The sequence below is a fragment of the Vollenhovia emeryi genome, unplaced genomic scaffold, assembly GCF_000949405.1.
Source record: "Vollenhovia emeryi isolate VEMERY1.0 unplaced genomic scaffold, V.emery_V1.0 DF939163.1, whole genome shotgun sequence".
NCBI classification, from domain to species: Eukaryota; Metazoa; Arthropoda; class Insecta; order Hymenoptera; family Formicidae; genus Vollenhovia; species Vollenhovia emeryi.
The window spans coordinates 573,636-589,878 of record NW_011967203.1 but is presented as its reverse complement, the minus strand read 5'-3'; the positions used below and the strand labels follow the sequence as shown (position 1 = coordinate 589,878).

Sequence of the window (16,243 nt, the reverse complement as noted above, 5' to 3'; positions counted from 1 at the left end):
GCCACGGTTATACATTTTGCAGGCGGAAATAGCGCGGGGAGAGATGTGTTTCTATCACTGTGATTTAAAAGTAGCATGACACGGCGTGTCTTTCGCCACAAGGTAAGATTTGCGCCGCGCGTGGTCGCGACAACGGTCACCGGGATCGGACACGTTGTGCCCTATCTGGTTTCTCGAAGGGCAGGATCGAACGCGGTGAATCGCGTTCTCGTGATGCATGCAGCGGGATTGAATGAGGAAACGGAATAACGAAAGGGAGTGGACGTGTCACTAATAAAGGAATGAGATGTGACGGTCTTCGTAATCCCCGATCGCTCCTCGCACAAAGATCGCGGGGGAAGGGTATAATATTCGAATACGGGAACAATCGCTTTGTTGGCAGTGATATATGGATCCTTATAGGGGCCACGACGACGACGACTGTCTAGTGTCACGACGTGTGTTTCGTAGTCACTTCCGGGGTGTTGTGAATCAAACGAACACGTCGCGACCTGCGCGACTATACGAGCTGACACGCCGGATCCGTAAGATTGTAGGTGATCCTCGTAAACTTATGATGACATGTTTTCGCAAAGAATCTATGCGAGTCAGCTGGTCGTGCATTAAACTCCCAGTAATTTCTAAACCGTCTTATTTATCAAAATAGTGTTCTATAGACGATTTTCAGATTTTTACAGACGTAATATTAGATATTAACAAAAAATACCGATTTATACAGGGTATTATGTAATGCCCGTCTCACCTCTTATTTACGGATAGATCGGACTAGACTGATTGTGAGTCAAAAAGTCCTGCCTAGCAACGCCAATCGCGGGACGGCCGCATCTCGTCGCGCGCTTGAATTGGGCGGTAGGCCGGGTTAAGACAGCGATTTTTAATAATTAACAACTCGTTAACTATTTTGAAACTTGCAAAATGGTAGAGGAATTTTCGACTTAGTCTACTCTCTAAAATTTGTGGAGTGAAAATACTGCCATGGAGTGAAATGTTTACTCCATTGGAGTTAATATTCACTCTGTTGGAGGAAATATTCACGCCAATAGGGTGAACATTTCACTCCATGGCAGTATTTTCACTCCACAAATGTTAGAGAGTAGTCCGCTCTATCCGCAAATAAGAGGTGAGGCGAATATTACAAAACACCCTGTACTCGTATATTAAAACAAACTTTCAGGTAGTTTCTTATTTAATTAATCGACCAGTCCAGTAAATAGAGGAGGATTTCATTAAATAACCGATGGTGTAAGCTAAACACAGAAAAAAACCGGTTTGAAATCCTAGTATAATATAATTTCAGTACAATCATCAAACTCGAAAGAACGCTGCGTTCGCAGACGACGGGTGTCGTGCGAATGTGCGGTTTGTCTCGTCACGTTTTTGGGCCGGGGACCCCTTGAAATTAGGGACGGATTGGGCACCAGGATGGTTTATGGGTTATCATAATGCGGCTTAAACGCTCAACCGCGTTTATTGTTAGCTGTTACGATACGGATTTATTCCGGCTACCTGTCCGCCAGGCGGCGGCCGATTACTTCTACCGCCCATTTCGTCACACGAGAATAGTCCCCGGAATCTCAGACTCGACCCTTTCACATTCGCTTCGAAGACTATAAAACTTCAATCGCACCGCCGTCGATCAGTATATTCGCATTCGCATAGCGGTCGCGCGGAGACGGAGAGAAACAAAAGCAATTCGCACGCTGCTGATCGGGCAGTGCACGTGGGAGGTCGGGGTTGAGCTCAAAAGTCGATAGCCGGAAACACCGCGATCTTGTTAGCCGCTGATCTAAGCGATCTAAGTGTGGGCGCTAGATCATAGGCCAGTCAATCCTTCAAACCAAGTAAATATGGCGAAAGGCAATATTCGTGGTCGCGCGCGATAGATCTTCGTTGATACACTTTTCGCCTCGTCCGTTCCCTCGTATCGCGATGTACCATTTCCTCCATTTTTCGCGCCGGTACATCACGTGTGGCGCGCGCGCGCGAGACATTCCAGGTGTATCGCGATGCGGCGGATCTCGCTGGTCGACGGGCGCAGGAAATTGGTACCGCGTCTGGCGAGGATCGGCGCCGCGCGCGCGATATGTCGTGGGCGTCGATCGTGCCACGAGCGATCGCACGGCGATCTTCTGGATCACGCTCCAGACCGAGGTGAAATAAATCAAGCGCTCACGGATGAGGTGGAGGGGGTGGGGTACGTGGAAGCGTGCGCTCGCAGTTTCTACCATTCCCACGCCCACCGTCACCGGCCACGAGACCGCAGAGCAGCCCCTAACCGTAGCCGCCGCTAACTACTGACATTACGCCTGAAAAAACCGGCCATGAGCCGATTCCATCGTCTTTACCGCGGCCTCGAGAATCGCCGCGATCACTCCGGCGGCACTAAAGTTGTTCGTTATACGGTGACCCCCGTCAATACGATGATCTTTGCGCCATCACCATCGAATTTGGAGAGCCGGCTCGCCTCGGCCAACTATCGTTTCTGCGCGAGAGTCCCCGCGAAAGCGACTCTCCGTTGCATTGTAATTGAAACCGCGCGCCGGTAATCTCGTAGGAAACGTCAGATTATCGGCCGCTTATGTCGAAGGGAAATGATTTATTCGACGGCAATCGCACGAGCTTGCGTAAACGAGCAACAGCCCGTAGGGAGTATCCGCGTGAGAACCCGGCGGCTCCTAACTTCTGCCGCGAGATTAAGTCACGCGTGCACCGCCGGCGCGCGCGCCGTAAAACTCCCGACTGTATATCCCGCCGGAGTATATAAATGTCTATGCCATAATGATAAGATTATCTTTATTGCCTAATAGCGCGTCGTCGTTTTGCTTACTTTGACGAACCGTCGTCGACGGCTTACGTTCCTTCGTTCGCGGGAGAGGGCGAGTTGCAAGCTTCAAGCCGTTTAAGCTCGCGCTATTCCGCTTTCGTTTACGCTTACACCCACTCGTTTGCGAAGCGTTTCGCGACATCCCGAGCTTGCCGAAGCGGCGCGCTGATAATCGTTAAGTTGCGGAACCAACGACTTGCAGCCGTCGTCCCACGCACGCGGAGGACGCGGTGACACGAATCTGGTACACCGAGACCATCACTTCTAAATTGGCGAGTCTCCCGACGATTATTGCCTCGTCCAATTCTTTTTTTACGTCGAAAATGACTGGAGCGAGTTTAATGAGCGATCTTATAAATGTCATGCTGTTTATTGCAATTTTAACGATCTCCCAAATGAAACTGGTAATTTTTTATTAAGTTATGTACAATCGTGATGTCAGCAAGGTTGTCCGACGTTTTACGATAAGTTTCGGAAATACAGACTATCATGCGAGAAACTACAGCTTTTGTTCGCAGATATGTGCATCGATGCATTATCAGAGCAAAGGAATGTTATGTACGAATATCTACACTAAGAAAAATGTCCGATTAAATATAATCGGATGATCCAATTACATAATAACAAACGGATAAATCTGATTAAATTGTATATTCGATGAAAAATACAATCGGTTTTTTCGATCAAACTTCATCGGTAATTGCATTTCATCGGAGAAATTTTATCGGATATATATGTACATAATTTAATCGGAAAAATTAACCATCGGAAACGCTATTTAATTGGTTTACCCGATGGAAATTTTTCTCAGTGTACGAATATCTACACTGAGAAAAATGTCCGATTAAATACATTCGGATAATCCAATTATATAATAACAAACGGATACATCCGATTAAATTGTATAGTCGATGAAAAATGTGATCGGTTTGTCAATTAAATTTCATCGGATGTATCCATAATTTAATCGTACAACGTAATCGGACACATTAAACATCGGAAACGCTATTTAATTGGTTTATCCGATGAAAATTTTTCTTATTGTATGCAATGATACATACGAATATTCCGAAAACTTCTTGATCGGACAACCTTTCTGACCATGACCGTACATATTTTACACGTTGAAGCGACGTTTTATTTGTAAATTACGCAGGTGTTAGATTGACCAATTTGTAATTGCATTTCACAAAATAAAAGTATGCTTTGTTAATTAATCACGATTTGGTAAATTTCAATCGTTAAAGCAGATCGTTTTTCACACATTCTACATCTTCACCCCAGTCACGCCGCACACGATAACCCTGACTCCTCGCTGTCACTTGTAAATGTTATTACTCTTAGCTAAACATTACGGCTCGATCTTTCGGTTGTGGGATTTCATTACGAGCATTCAGTCGTTATGACATGGTATGACCGCGTCCGTTACGTTTGCACGCGATACCGATCCGTATCGATGCATCTCCGGCGCCGCACCTGTACCGACGTTGTTATTACCAGCATCATTATCTTTATCAAAACAGTCAATCTTCATTAAAATCCTGTACAACGTTGCTCGAAGCACTGGCGAGGGCCAACCGGATCTCGAATCCAGTTCGTCGACTATAGTCTCGGTGTGAGGCTACTCTTGTGGACAAACACAATTCGACGTGTGCTCGCGTATAGTCACGTATGGTGGCAGTTAGATCATTTAGAGAAGGCAATGGAGAATAGAGGCAGAAATCGTGTGCGGAAAGAAGACTAAAGGAAGAATGGAGTACACGACAGCGTCAGAGAAGTGGATCCATAAAGGCGAAGACTGCTCGCTATTGCTGAGTGCAAACGCATGCTGTTACTGATAAGACACCGTCTCGCGCTCATCGCATAAGCAACCGCGGTCTACCCGATAATCCGTAAAATGCATAATGATTTATTATTACACCGCTCGACGATGTGGATACAACATATACCTTCGCAACTCCGAAAGTAAATTAGCGCGATAATGGCCGTTGGTACTTGTTTTGTCATAGAAATTAATGAATTGTATATGTACACGTGGAAGTAAACACGGTCTCAAGAAAATGTAGGCTATTTCGCTATTTTATGATCCCCTACTTCGAACTCGGATAATTGCAGTGAGAAACGATAATGCTTGGGTAAAAGAAATAATAGTAAGATAATATTGAAAACAGAGAGTTGCACAGAAAAGTATTGCATGATTGTGCTCAATGTATCATGCATACATTATCCTTTTTTCTAATAAAAATGCGTAAAATCGAGGAAAGTATTGGCTGAGAAGACTTTACATAATATACTTAAATATAGAGTCCCTGTGATCAGAGACTAGCCTTAAGTGTTCGTCAAATTCCCGCGAGTGAGAGAGAAACATAGGCTATTTCACTCTTCTACGATTCTACGATCGTATTCGACGAACTCTTATGGCCAGTCACTGGTTACAGGGTCTCTACTCAAATGTTACTTCATGCTCGACCTATCGTAAATTCACTTAAGCTTAATGTCTAGAGATTAAATAGAGTTACCTGTTGTAGATAACGCTAATCAACAGTATATCGCTCTATCCTACATTTTAACGATATTAGCTTGTATTTGTTACCCTCTCATAAGAAAGGTGTGCTAAGTCGATTGCCTGCACAAATGGCACTATTTTTAAAAAATCAGTGCATCAAATGCCAATTAAGAATTTAATATTAAAGAATGTGTTTGTGAATTAATCTTTGCTAAACAGATAGATTTCTTTTACTTAATATAATTTATCTTCTTTTATTTTTTGTACCATTAAATTATGTTTACGTTTTAATCACAATTTTTATCAGAGAAAAATAAATTTTTCTCTCCCCCCCCCCCTCCTTCTTTGTGTGTCTGTTTCATTTCAATATCGTAACTGAAATAATTTTATTTTAATTTTTTACGCTACATGTATTATAGCAAACTCAATTATTCGCGTTACCCTGCAACGGTGCGTACGTAAAATTACTACACATGTGGGTTATGGGTAAACACGTCACCTTTTCAGGCGGCGCAATATCTCGAAAGACGAGGCGGAAGAACGAATAATCGCAGATAATTTTAAATTACGCGAAAGCTCACAAAAGATTTTACTCGAGGGCCAAACGAATGAAACTTCGTTCCCGTCGAGGCGAAATTAAAGCCTCTCGCTGCCCATGTCTCGTTATTCGCTACGAACGGAAACAGAGTTACAGTTTCCGTTAAACGCCGGTATTGTAACTCTCTTCAAAGCACCAGTTAACTCTCCGATACGAGAGACTCTCGGATCTTTGCTGTATTCGTGTAATTATATATAAATGTATATCTAACCAGTGCCGGTTTTAGCAACATTGGCGCCCTGAGCAAGATTATCGTGGCGCCCATTCAAGGGCTCGAAATTCTTGAGAAAGTAAAGACAAAGTGACCCACCCTAACGCCGGTATTGTATCTAACAATATCATTAATACAAAATAATGCTAATCAAGTCGAATATACGAAACGGCGGCCTGTGCGGTCAGCGTGAAAACCACGCTCGCACCACGTCATTTACACGTCCGCCGTATTTTCGAAATAGCGGCGGAATGTGGCTCAATTAACTTGTCAGCGTGCGCGCAGTGTCTACGACTCGTGCAGACTTCAGATGCTTTTGAAATCCGATATGATAATGCGTATAAGTCGTGCGCTTCCCAAGTTATTAACCCGGCACGTTCGCGTGTGCATTTCGAACGTTTCGCGGCTCTCGTTAATTAATTAAATATAAAACCACTTGTAATTAAGCGAGCTCATGTACAAATAATATCACGCCGAATGAAGAACAATGTACTTACGTTTGTGACTTCGCATAAGAATCGAACATTTTTGCCACGCCTTTGTTTTACTTTATTTATATTACGCGATGTATAAATTATTTTCACCGTTTTCATCAAATCGTACACCGATCTAATATTAATACTAACTTGCTTTTAAATATTAATTTTTCGTAAAATTGAATTTAGAAAAAGAGATTTATTTTCATAAATTTTTAAATAAAATCTATCGTACATAAATGTTATTAAAAAATAATGGAAATATGATCAAACTAATAAATAATTAGACAATAAGTAAAATACAGCACTTTTTATATTTTATCAATTAAATGTTTTTGGTCTAATTGCTAAGTTACGAAATTTCTGATTCAGCTATAAGTGAAATTAATTAAATTCATTATTTGCGGTATTATTTTGCGATTGATTCATTGCAATTTTACGTTGATTCACAAGAAACGGCCGGTAATGCTGGTCGGTAACAAAGCCGTGACAAAATTGTCGAACTATAAGTCAACAGATCTTTGAGCCGAAAATAAACTTCGGCTAATTAGCGACATTCAGAGAATGCCGCAGTAAATAACGCGAGATCCCAAATGAATGAAGGACTGTACGTACGACAAAATTATTGCCAATATAAATTTCTCATATCTCGATAAAATAAATAGATTTTTGTGTTAAAATAATTATCTCGTTATTGTTACCGATAAAATTAGAAGTATTCAATATGTAATGATGATTATACAGAATTATTTTCACTATATTGAAAATTATTTAAAAGCTGATGGAATCATACAAAATAAACTAAAAAATCATTTTAATTTTAAGTATTTGAATGTAACAAACGCGAGCGTATAACTGATTAATTCTTTGATGCAATACAGTAAAAAAATCTTTCTCGTTTCGCGATGAAATATTGGGAGGGCGAGGGATCTCACGTTTCACGTTATTTCGTTTCGATATATTCAAATTATTCAACAAACATAAATGGACGGGCTCTATAAACGATTTAGTGTAATGTAAGTATAAGTGCAATTGCTCTCGTTTTTTCTATTAAATAAATTATACAAAATTAATTGACAACTGTTTAAATCAGTCATTAATACCTTAATTATAATAAATTCTACTTTATCAATGTAAATGCTTTGTATCTATGTATTCTTGTAAAAAAGCAAAAACTTGACATTTAATCTTTTTTTATTATAATTATAAAATAATTATAAAATTATAAAATAAATTATAAAATAACGCAGTATCAATTTATTCTAGCCCATCCATTTCAAAGTACAGAATGGATTTGTGAGATATTATTTTATCTGTAATATTTATCTATAATATTTTTCATATTCGTAATATAAATTCTTATTTATTTTACATAATTTTTAGACAGATTAAAACCATAGGAATAAATAATGCATTCAGGTATCGAACTATTTTTCATGCATATACTTTATATTTTTCATTGAAAATTTAACTTATTATACGCTAATAATTTTGGAAAAAAAGACACTGTTATCACACATAAAATTCTCACAAATCCATTATTAGGATAAAAATAATTAAAACTTACCGGTACGATGCGCAGCAGTGGAGTTATTAAGATCTGTATGTGACGTTGATCTGTAAAATACAAAAATGAACCAAATTAAACCTTTGCCCAAAATAATTAAACTTGTAAAAATAATTACGACGTGCAATCGATATTTCGCTCTTCACAAACGGATATCTAACGAGAGAATTGCGATTTGCAGAAAATCTTTTCCGAGATACAAACTTTTGTGAAATTTAGTAAAGAAAAGAATTTCATTCTTAATAAATTACAAATAAAATGAGATGCACGAGGTCTGTCCCAAAGGTATCCGAGGTATCTCGTGAATAAAAAATATTAAAATAATTATAAACGTTAAACGCATTGAGATACTTTTTATATTCCTCCATTAAAGACGCGAAATAATGAAAATTTCACGAATATTAACCTATTTCTCAAAATAATCTAGGATGCTTTGTGGCAGAGAACGATCCGTAAACGCTTAAGACTGGCTTAGTCGTAGACGTAGGGCAAGGCAGAGAGAAACGTAAGTCGTGAAAGGCTATTGTATACGAGACTTACGTTTCTCTCTGCTTTGCCCTACGTCTACGACTACGCCATACGTCTACGACTATGTCCTACGTCTACGACTACGACCTACGTCTACGTCTACGACGAGACAGTCTTTACGGATTGTTCTCTGCCATCAGCCTTTCTCGGGTGCTTTACGTGAATTGCGCCACGATACGAATGCCGTGCAGAACGCGATTGTCACCATGATAAACGGCAAATTCCACTCGTAACAAAGTAATCAATTACTCACCCGTGGTTGCTCCACCGGCGCCCGATGCCACCCCGGGCCTCCTCCTCCTCTCGGACCTCCGCGTCGTCGCTCCGTCGAGAGGGTCGAGAGACACGCGGCTCCTCGCCGCCACATCGCTTCACTCGCGCAAATGTAAGTACGATCGCGCACTAATTGCCCAAAGACGAACGCGCGTTACTTTGCACGGCACTCCCGACAACGAGAAACGGCACGAGATTCACAGGTGGACTCGGGTTAGGCACAGGTGGACTCCAACATGGCCGACGGAGTTTGTAAATCGCGCGGCCAACTTCACGCGGCACTCGACGCGACGCCGCGCCGCGCCGCGCGCGCTGCGCACACCCTTTCGCGCTTCAAACCACGCGTTGTAACCGAACTGCGAGCGTCCGAGTCGAAATCGAGGATGAAACACCCGCGAAACGACATTCGGTAGAGAACGATCGTCGTGTCTCGCGTGCGCGACGGAATGCAGGCGTTCGCGATTCGTAACGACAACTTCGGAGCGACGCGGCGCGACTTAATGGTCGGTCGAGGCGCGACGAATCGTCCCAAAAATGCGCGATTAAAGTCACTGGCCCGTACACCGAACCCTCTTTATCGATAACAGTGGCCGATAAGTCTTACGATTGGCCGCAAGCCACTTGTACAGGCGGGGATGCAGAATACTCACGAAAGATACGCGTTATTTTAACGGACCTGTACGTAGATTCACAGTGTGTTTCCCGACTCACTCGATTCGGTGTCTCGTATTATCCCGCGATCGATTTCGGCGGAGAAGCGCGACGCCTAGACAACTTATTCGAGTGCCTGAGAAAGTAACCACCGTCTCCGCAAAAGCAATATAATTCCAGCGATCTAACCTCGACTTTACGCCTCATCGAAGACGACGAGATATCAATTTCGGCGAACGGCGGTCGTCGCGAGATGCTTACGAAGTCGCTTCGGGCGAAGCGAGTCCCATCGTGCCGGCCGATATTTCCTAATTGTTCGCAGAGAGTCGCGTGCGCGTCTTGTCGCTACCGCGTCCCGAAGGGCAATGCGAGCGGTAGGCGGCTCGAGCCGCCGCCGCGCCGCCCGCCGGCTCGAGTGCGAGGTCACAACGGTCGACGTGTTTACGATAACGCGTACCGAGCTATTTCGAAAAAAAAACTCGTATTACACCGTGTGAGAAAAATACGTTGATAATAATCTACGTATAAGGTGTCCGAATGAAATCGAGCTGAATATTTGGCGTTTCGGTATCGTAAAGTTACCTCGCGTCCGTACATTTTGCGCCTCGTCTTGCAGACCATGGGGTGTTACTTGAAAGAGAAACGAATACGGCAATTCTACTCTTGCAAGTTTCCTGTAAGTCGATTGGCTGGAGGCTTTAGCCAATGGACTTATAACTTTTCCGTGAGAACAGAATTTGCGCATATAATAGGTAAAATTTAATATACATATAATATTTACGTGTGAAAAGAATAATACGCGACTGTTGTATTGAAATTATTCGCGATTATGTGAAATATGAAATGTGCTTATTCTTTTGTTATCGTAGTAATTTTTCCGATGCGTTTTGAATATAGAAAATTTAGTTGAAATATTGTGTTTGAAAATTAAGAGAATATAAGATTAATCTATTATATAAAAAATATTTTACCAGCCTCCAATCAAGGTAGTAACTTAATAATAACTGTGTTTATTATATTTTCAGAATAAATTGGAAAGGCAGTGCAGGAGCAGCGATCGGTGAGTGAATTAATTTATGCAATCTACTATAATCGCTTGAATAAATATAACACCTGGAAACGAAAAAAAGCACTCAACAATTACTAGAGTTCAGTAATTGAATTATTAGAAATTACTGATGCACGGTAATTTTCCAGTAATTATTTTGCTTAAATTCTATAAGGGAATAAATGATGCGCGCGAAGTGCGCGCCTGTGTTATTCTAGTTTTCATAAATTTAACCATTTTTTATAAATTTCAAAGAATTTAAAGGACTCAGAGCCGTGACAGGATGGTAGTGTCTAAATATTCTATTCTAAATTTATTGCGAAAAAATATCACCTCGGCCACCAGGGTGATATTTTTTCGCAATAAATTTAGAATAGAATATTTAGACACTACCATCCTGTCACGGCTCTGAGTCCTTTAAATTCTTTGAAATTTGTGTTGAACACATACGAGCCTTACTAATTTATTTAATTCATTTTTTATAAATTACTGTTCAAATATTTTTCGTTTTTAATAGACTATAGAAGCGTAAACATTTGTGACAAATTTTCTTAAACTATTATGAAAACGTTATTGCTTTAATTGAAGACAAACCTCTCCTTAGCCACGCAATATAATAAATTTAATAAACTTTAGTTTTAAGTAAATATATTTAATGATAAATATTATATCGATTTTCTTCTCTCTATATTGATAGAATATTATCGTAAATTTTCTTGTTAAGAAAAATATCTACAAGTTTTCAGTTTAATAATTAAGAATTGCTTACTATATTATGCTCTAATATTACAAGAACTTAAAAAAATGCATGCTATACTTTTTCCAAAGCGTTTATTCCAACATAGATAATGTAGATAATTATAGAGATAATAAGATATCATATTAATCTAACTTGGTAATATAACTACTTATGGGCACCGAAGAACTTAGACAAGTCGCATATGTTGCTCCTATTGTTTACGATAATAACCAAACGTTTACGAGAGGTAACAAAAGAGAGAGAGAGAGAGAAAGGAATACATTTATATGTACAAATATTCTATATAGAATTAAATATCTACAAAATTGAATTCGTCTCCCTTACATTATGTCGCCAAACGTAAGAAGTCAAAAACAAGTCATTGCACAAAGAAGTCGCTCTAACTATTCGATTATAATTGCTAATTAAGGCATATTTAATAATATTATAAATAAGTATTAATATTGGGCACGCAGTATTTTTCCTATTCTTTTCTGTTCATCACAGACCGATATACCTATGTGTAAATTGGCTATTATACAATACATAGTTAATATGTAATTATTATACACATATAGATACGTTTTGTTTTAATAACGTCACATGTATAATAGTCTTTGTAATAGATAATAGTCTTCGTAAGACGGAAGCACAATATTGAGCCTTTTGATCAAAGCATCAATCTAATCTTTTAGAAGATCCAATCCGAATGGTTTGCAAAGTAAAAGTAAAAATTAAGATGTAGCTTTCGATTATGACCAAATATTATAGAAGTGTCGATAAACATGCAATATTTGATACTAATTTTATGAGAAGAATTCTATAAAATTTCCGTTCATGCAATTAATCTATTATACGAGAAACTACATTATGAGTGTCGAAAATATTACTCTTCCCTTCATAACATTAAGAAGCAATGCCTATACGTATTGTGCGATAAGATAATATTCAGTAAATTGTTTGTAATATAGCACTTTGTCGTTTACGCATTAGGTTCACGCGCACTTGGCATTGAGCATATTTGTAATTCGATAAAAATATCAACTTAAAAGTTACAATATTATGTACATAGGCATCATCATACAATGAGATTACGACGCTTTTGTTAGTGTCGTATAATTGCACTAATGTATAATAACAATAGTCAGTAATTGACATTAGAAACATCTTGAGCCGTAGCGCACATTTGTACATCAATCATCGAGACGTACAAAAGCGCTTTGTCCTAAACCGTTTCCCATCGATAATAGTGTTAACATATTTTACAATTTAAACAATATATTGCTATGCATATCGATCTTGAGAAAGATCAATTTATCTGCAATTAATCGATTTAGCTTATCAATCGTTACCGAATAAAATTAAAGATAATGGAATATTCAAGAATTATCGGAAGCAATGTCAGAGACGGTGTTACGCAATCACTATAAAATACTTGATAAATATTTTAGTAACATCAATTACGTGATGTAAAACTGGCAGATAAAATGCCGATGTATGTATGTATACGAATGCATACTGCTGTCAAATGTTCGATGCGAAGAACGAACAATATTTTGCACCGATAGAATCTATGGCAATTATAAAACGCGTGGAAAATTTTTTATAAAATGACCTCGAAAAATTAGCTATGTATGTACAAAGCATATGGATGTTACATGACTAACAGATTTGATTTCTCTCGTATCCACAATTGTCATAACGTTACAGATATTTTATAAAACGTCATATTAGATATCTATAAAAAAAAGTGGTATCACAATATCATGACGTGTGCGAACGAACGAATTCGTGATGAAATTATATTATACGAGTGAAAGTCACAAATTAACTAGTGTAGCAACAGTGTGCAGTTTTAATATTAATTGATTAACGCGTTCTTACAGTGTTACATTATTGCACGACGATACAAAAATACTTCCAATATTGCCCATTAAATTAAAAAAAGAAGCATCTCGCTTGAAATATTACGCCTATAACTTTCTTTCGTCGTGAGTGTAAATAATTGGTAATCGATTGGCAATAAGTTATTCGATTTCTTTCCACGTATTCCACGAAAATCAATCGTTTTACACTCGGGTCGAGAGAGAATTAATTAATTACATATACAAAATATATATTTATTTATATTCTCCTAAAAAATTGATCGTCATAGAGTCTTTAAGTTATAAATAACTATTTACAACATATTGGCGAAACCTACTACTAATTATTTCCCTTCGTTGCACACTAAAAACGTAACATCGTAAATGCGATCGATTCACAGTAAATTGTTTGGTACACCTTACTGCATCCTCTTTATATCTTAAGTAAAAAATATTTCAAAAGTTAGATAAAAAAAAAGAACAAAATTAACATAAATAACAAAACTATAGAAAATAGAAGAGCGCTATCTCTTGTACTCATCAAGAGTAATTGCGCTATTTCTAGAAATAAGTGAGATGTTGCACTAATTAAGAAATCCTAAAGGAGAGAATTCGGTATGACGTTCGACGTGAAGGCGGTTGACTCGTAGTCGGCGGAGTCCGATCTCTTCATCCCATGTGTATCTCAGTTTTATAAAAGATTAGAGAAGTGAAAGTTGTGAGTAAAGGAGTATGAAATAAATGGCAACCCGTTTTGGAAACCCATATTTCATCAGGAGAATCGCCGTAAAGAAGAATTCTAAACAAAAAGTCATAAGAGAGGTAAAATAGAATTGTCTGTATCTCGCTCCTGCCGATTTGGAGGAATCTGAAAACGGAAACGAATTATCTCGAAGAAAATTCAGGCGCTAGTATTTGCGTTGATAAAAAATCTAGACGGTCAAGGAATAAATAGATCCGCCACATGGTGCGTCACAATAAGGGACGAAGATGAATCTCGGGAAATGTCGACAAGACACTGTGCTGTATCCAGTAATTAGCTGAACGAGTAAAGTCCGCATTAGTCATTTCTTCCATCAAACGTATACTTCGTTTCTCTTGCTACCGGCGACGGTCGTCGTGGAGGATACGCTCGTAGACGATGTTGGCGACGTCGTGCCTAAGCTGCTCGAAAGCGATGCGTTTGTGCACGAGACGCTGCTGATTTTTCTCGACGCATCCTGGACCCTCTGACTGGAGAGATCATGGCCGAAACTGCTGGTCCTCGGTCGAATACCTTGATTACTGGACACGGTGGCCAACCTGTCCACGGTAAGGCCGTTCTGCCTGTTCGTCACCGAAGCTATACCTTCTCTCGGCTGCAATCCTGGAGATTGCGGCAACGACATGCTTCTGTCGTCCCGACCTGACTGTGTCAGTGGTACCGGCGGACCGGGCAGCGAGGCTGATCGTCTACCTCTCGCGTCTATCGCCACCGTCTTATTAACTTGAGTTCCAGGCACAGCGGCGGTGACCACGTAGCCTAGTTTCTCAGGTCTCATCAAGATTGGTGAGCGATCGTTGTAGCCGTCGAAGACGGGCGAGCTGCCGTTGCTACCCATCGGACTGTTGGTGTTGTCGATCAACGGCGTCGAGCGATCCTCCTGTCCAGCAATACTTCCGCTTCTGCTGCTACCGCTTCCGCTACCTTCCTCTTCACTCGTGACCTCCGTCAGCGTCGCCTGGACGATGTTGCCTTGATTGTTATGCGGCGTCGTTGTCGTCGCCGTCGTCATCAGCCCCAATTGCGTCAGATGACCCATGGTGACCGGTGTCAAGGTCACCGGTGTCATCAGACCGGCGCCGGTCAACGTCGGCGAGAGCACGGCCTGCGCCAAAGCCGCCGCTCCGGATTTTCCCGAAGAGGGTGTGCTCTCGGTTTCTTGTATCGGCGACAACACCACCACCGACAAATCAGTTGGATAGTGGCCGTTCGCTGGTATCACGCCCACCACACCCGCGCCGATGTTCGCCGCATTGGTGGCGGACAAAGCCAGCCTATGTTCACGGTCGATCACCTCCTTCGTCACATCCGGAGTTGGTATGCGCGGCCTGTTCTTCAGGGCTACCGGCACCGAGTTCAGCTTCGTCATAGTACCTGCAATTAGAAGAAAACAAGAATTGTGATGACCGTTAGAAACGATGCCAGCTTGGTCGACTGGTTCCGGAATCGGGATCGTTCCGAGGACGCGTGTAGAAAATAGGTAATGATACTGTCGATTAAACTAACGACTGTAACATTTCTCGGTTGAAGACCACGTTGAGCGAGCGTGAAAATGAGTCTTAGACCATTGCTTGGCGCCAGGAAGCATATCGAGTTACACAGACGGGAATATAATTACGCGGATATGACACTTTTGCGACACCGTCTTTCTCCTTACGAGAAAGGAAAAAAAAAAGGATAGAGAGAAACACAAGGACTTTAGAGAGTTTTCTCGGTGGACGTGAGAAATAACCGCGGAAATTGCAGAGGTCACGCAAGATCAACCATTGCGCAATCTTGCGCGTACGTGGAATGCAACAATAAAGGAAAAGCTTGTGGCTCTTCGAGGCTTTCTTTCGAGACGGGTTCATGACTCAGAGGAAAAATCTTCGATTGGAAACGCCCAATTCTCGGAAACATGAATCTTCTCCGAAAACATATTAATGAGACAAAGAATATTCGATAAAGTATTACAAAAAGAAAATCACAAAATATGTGTGTGGACAGAAGGTTCAGATACTCAGTTAAATTACTTTAAGATGAAGGAATTGCTGTTTTCAAAGATTTATTTTGCTGCATTTAATTTATTCTTGTGTAATGAGCTTTAAATACGAAACAAAAATAATTAATAAGGCTGTCGTTCTTATAAGTTTTATCGGAGCAAATATACGCATAACACAAGGCAGATTAAGACTGACGTTAGCTATTAACAGCT

The 16,243-nt window shown here is 40.3% G+C and overlaps 1 protein-coding gene across 1 annotated transcript in view; it reads right to left on the bottom strand.

Annotated features, from left to right (window-relative positions):
- Positions 1-11,499: 11,499 nt before the first annotated feature.
- LOC105564544 overlaps positions 11,500-16,243 on the bottom strand; it is a 46,721-nt gene continuing 41,977 nt past the window's right edge. Inside the window, exon 10 of the mRNA XM_012016985.1 lies at positions 11,500-15,423. Coding sequence (XP_011872375.1) covers positions 14,363-15,423 — 1,061 coding nt within the window. The 3' untranslated portion in view covers positions 11,500-14,362. The remainder of the gene's footprint in view (positions 15,424-16,243) is intronic.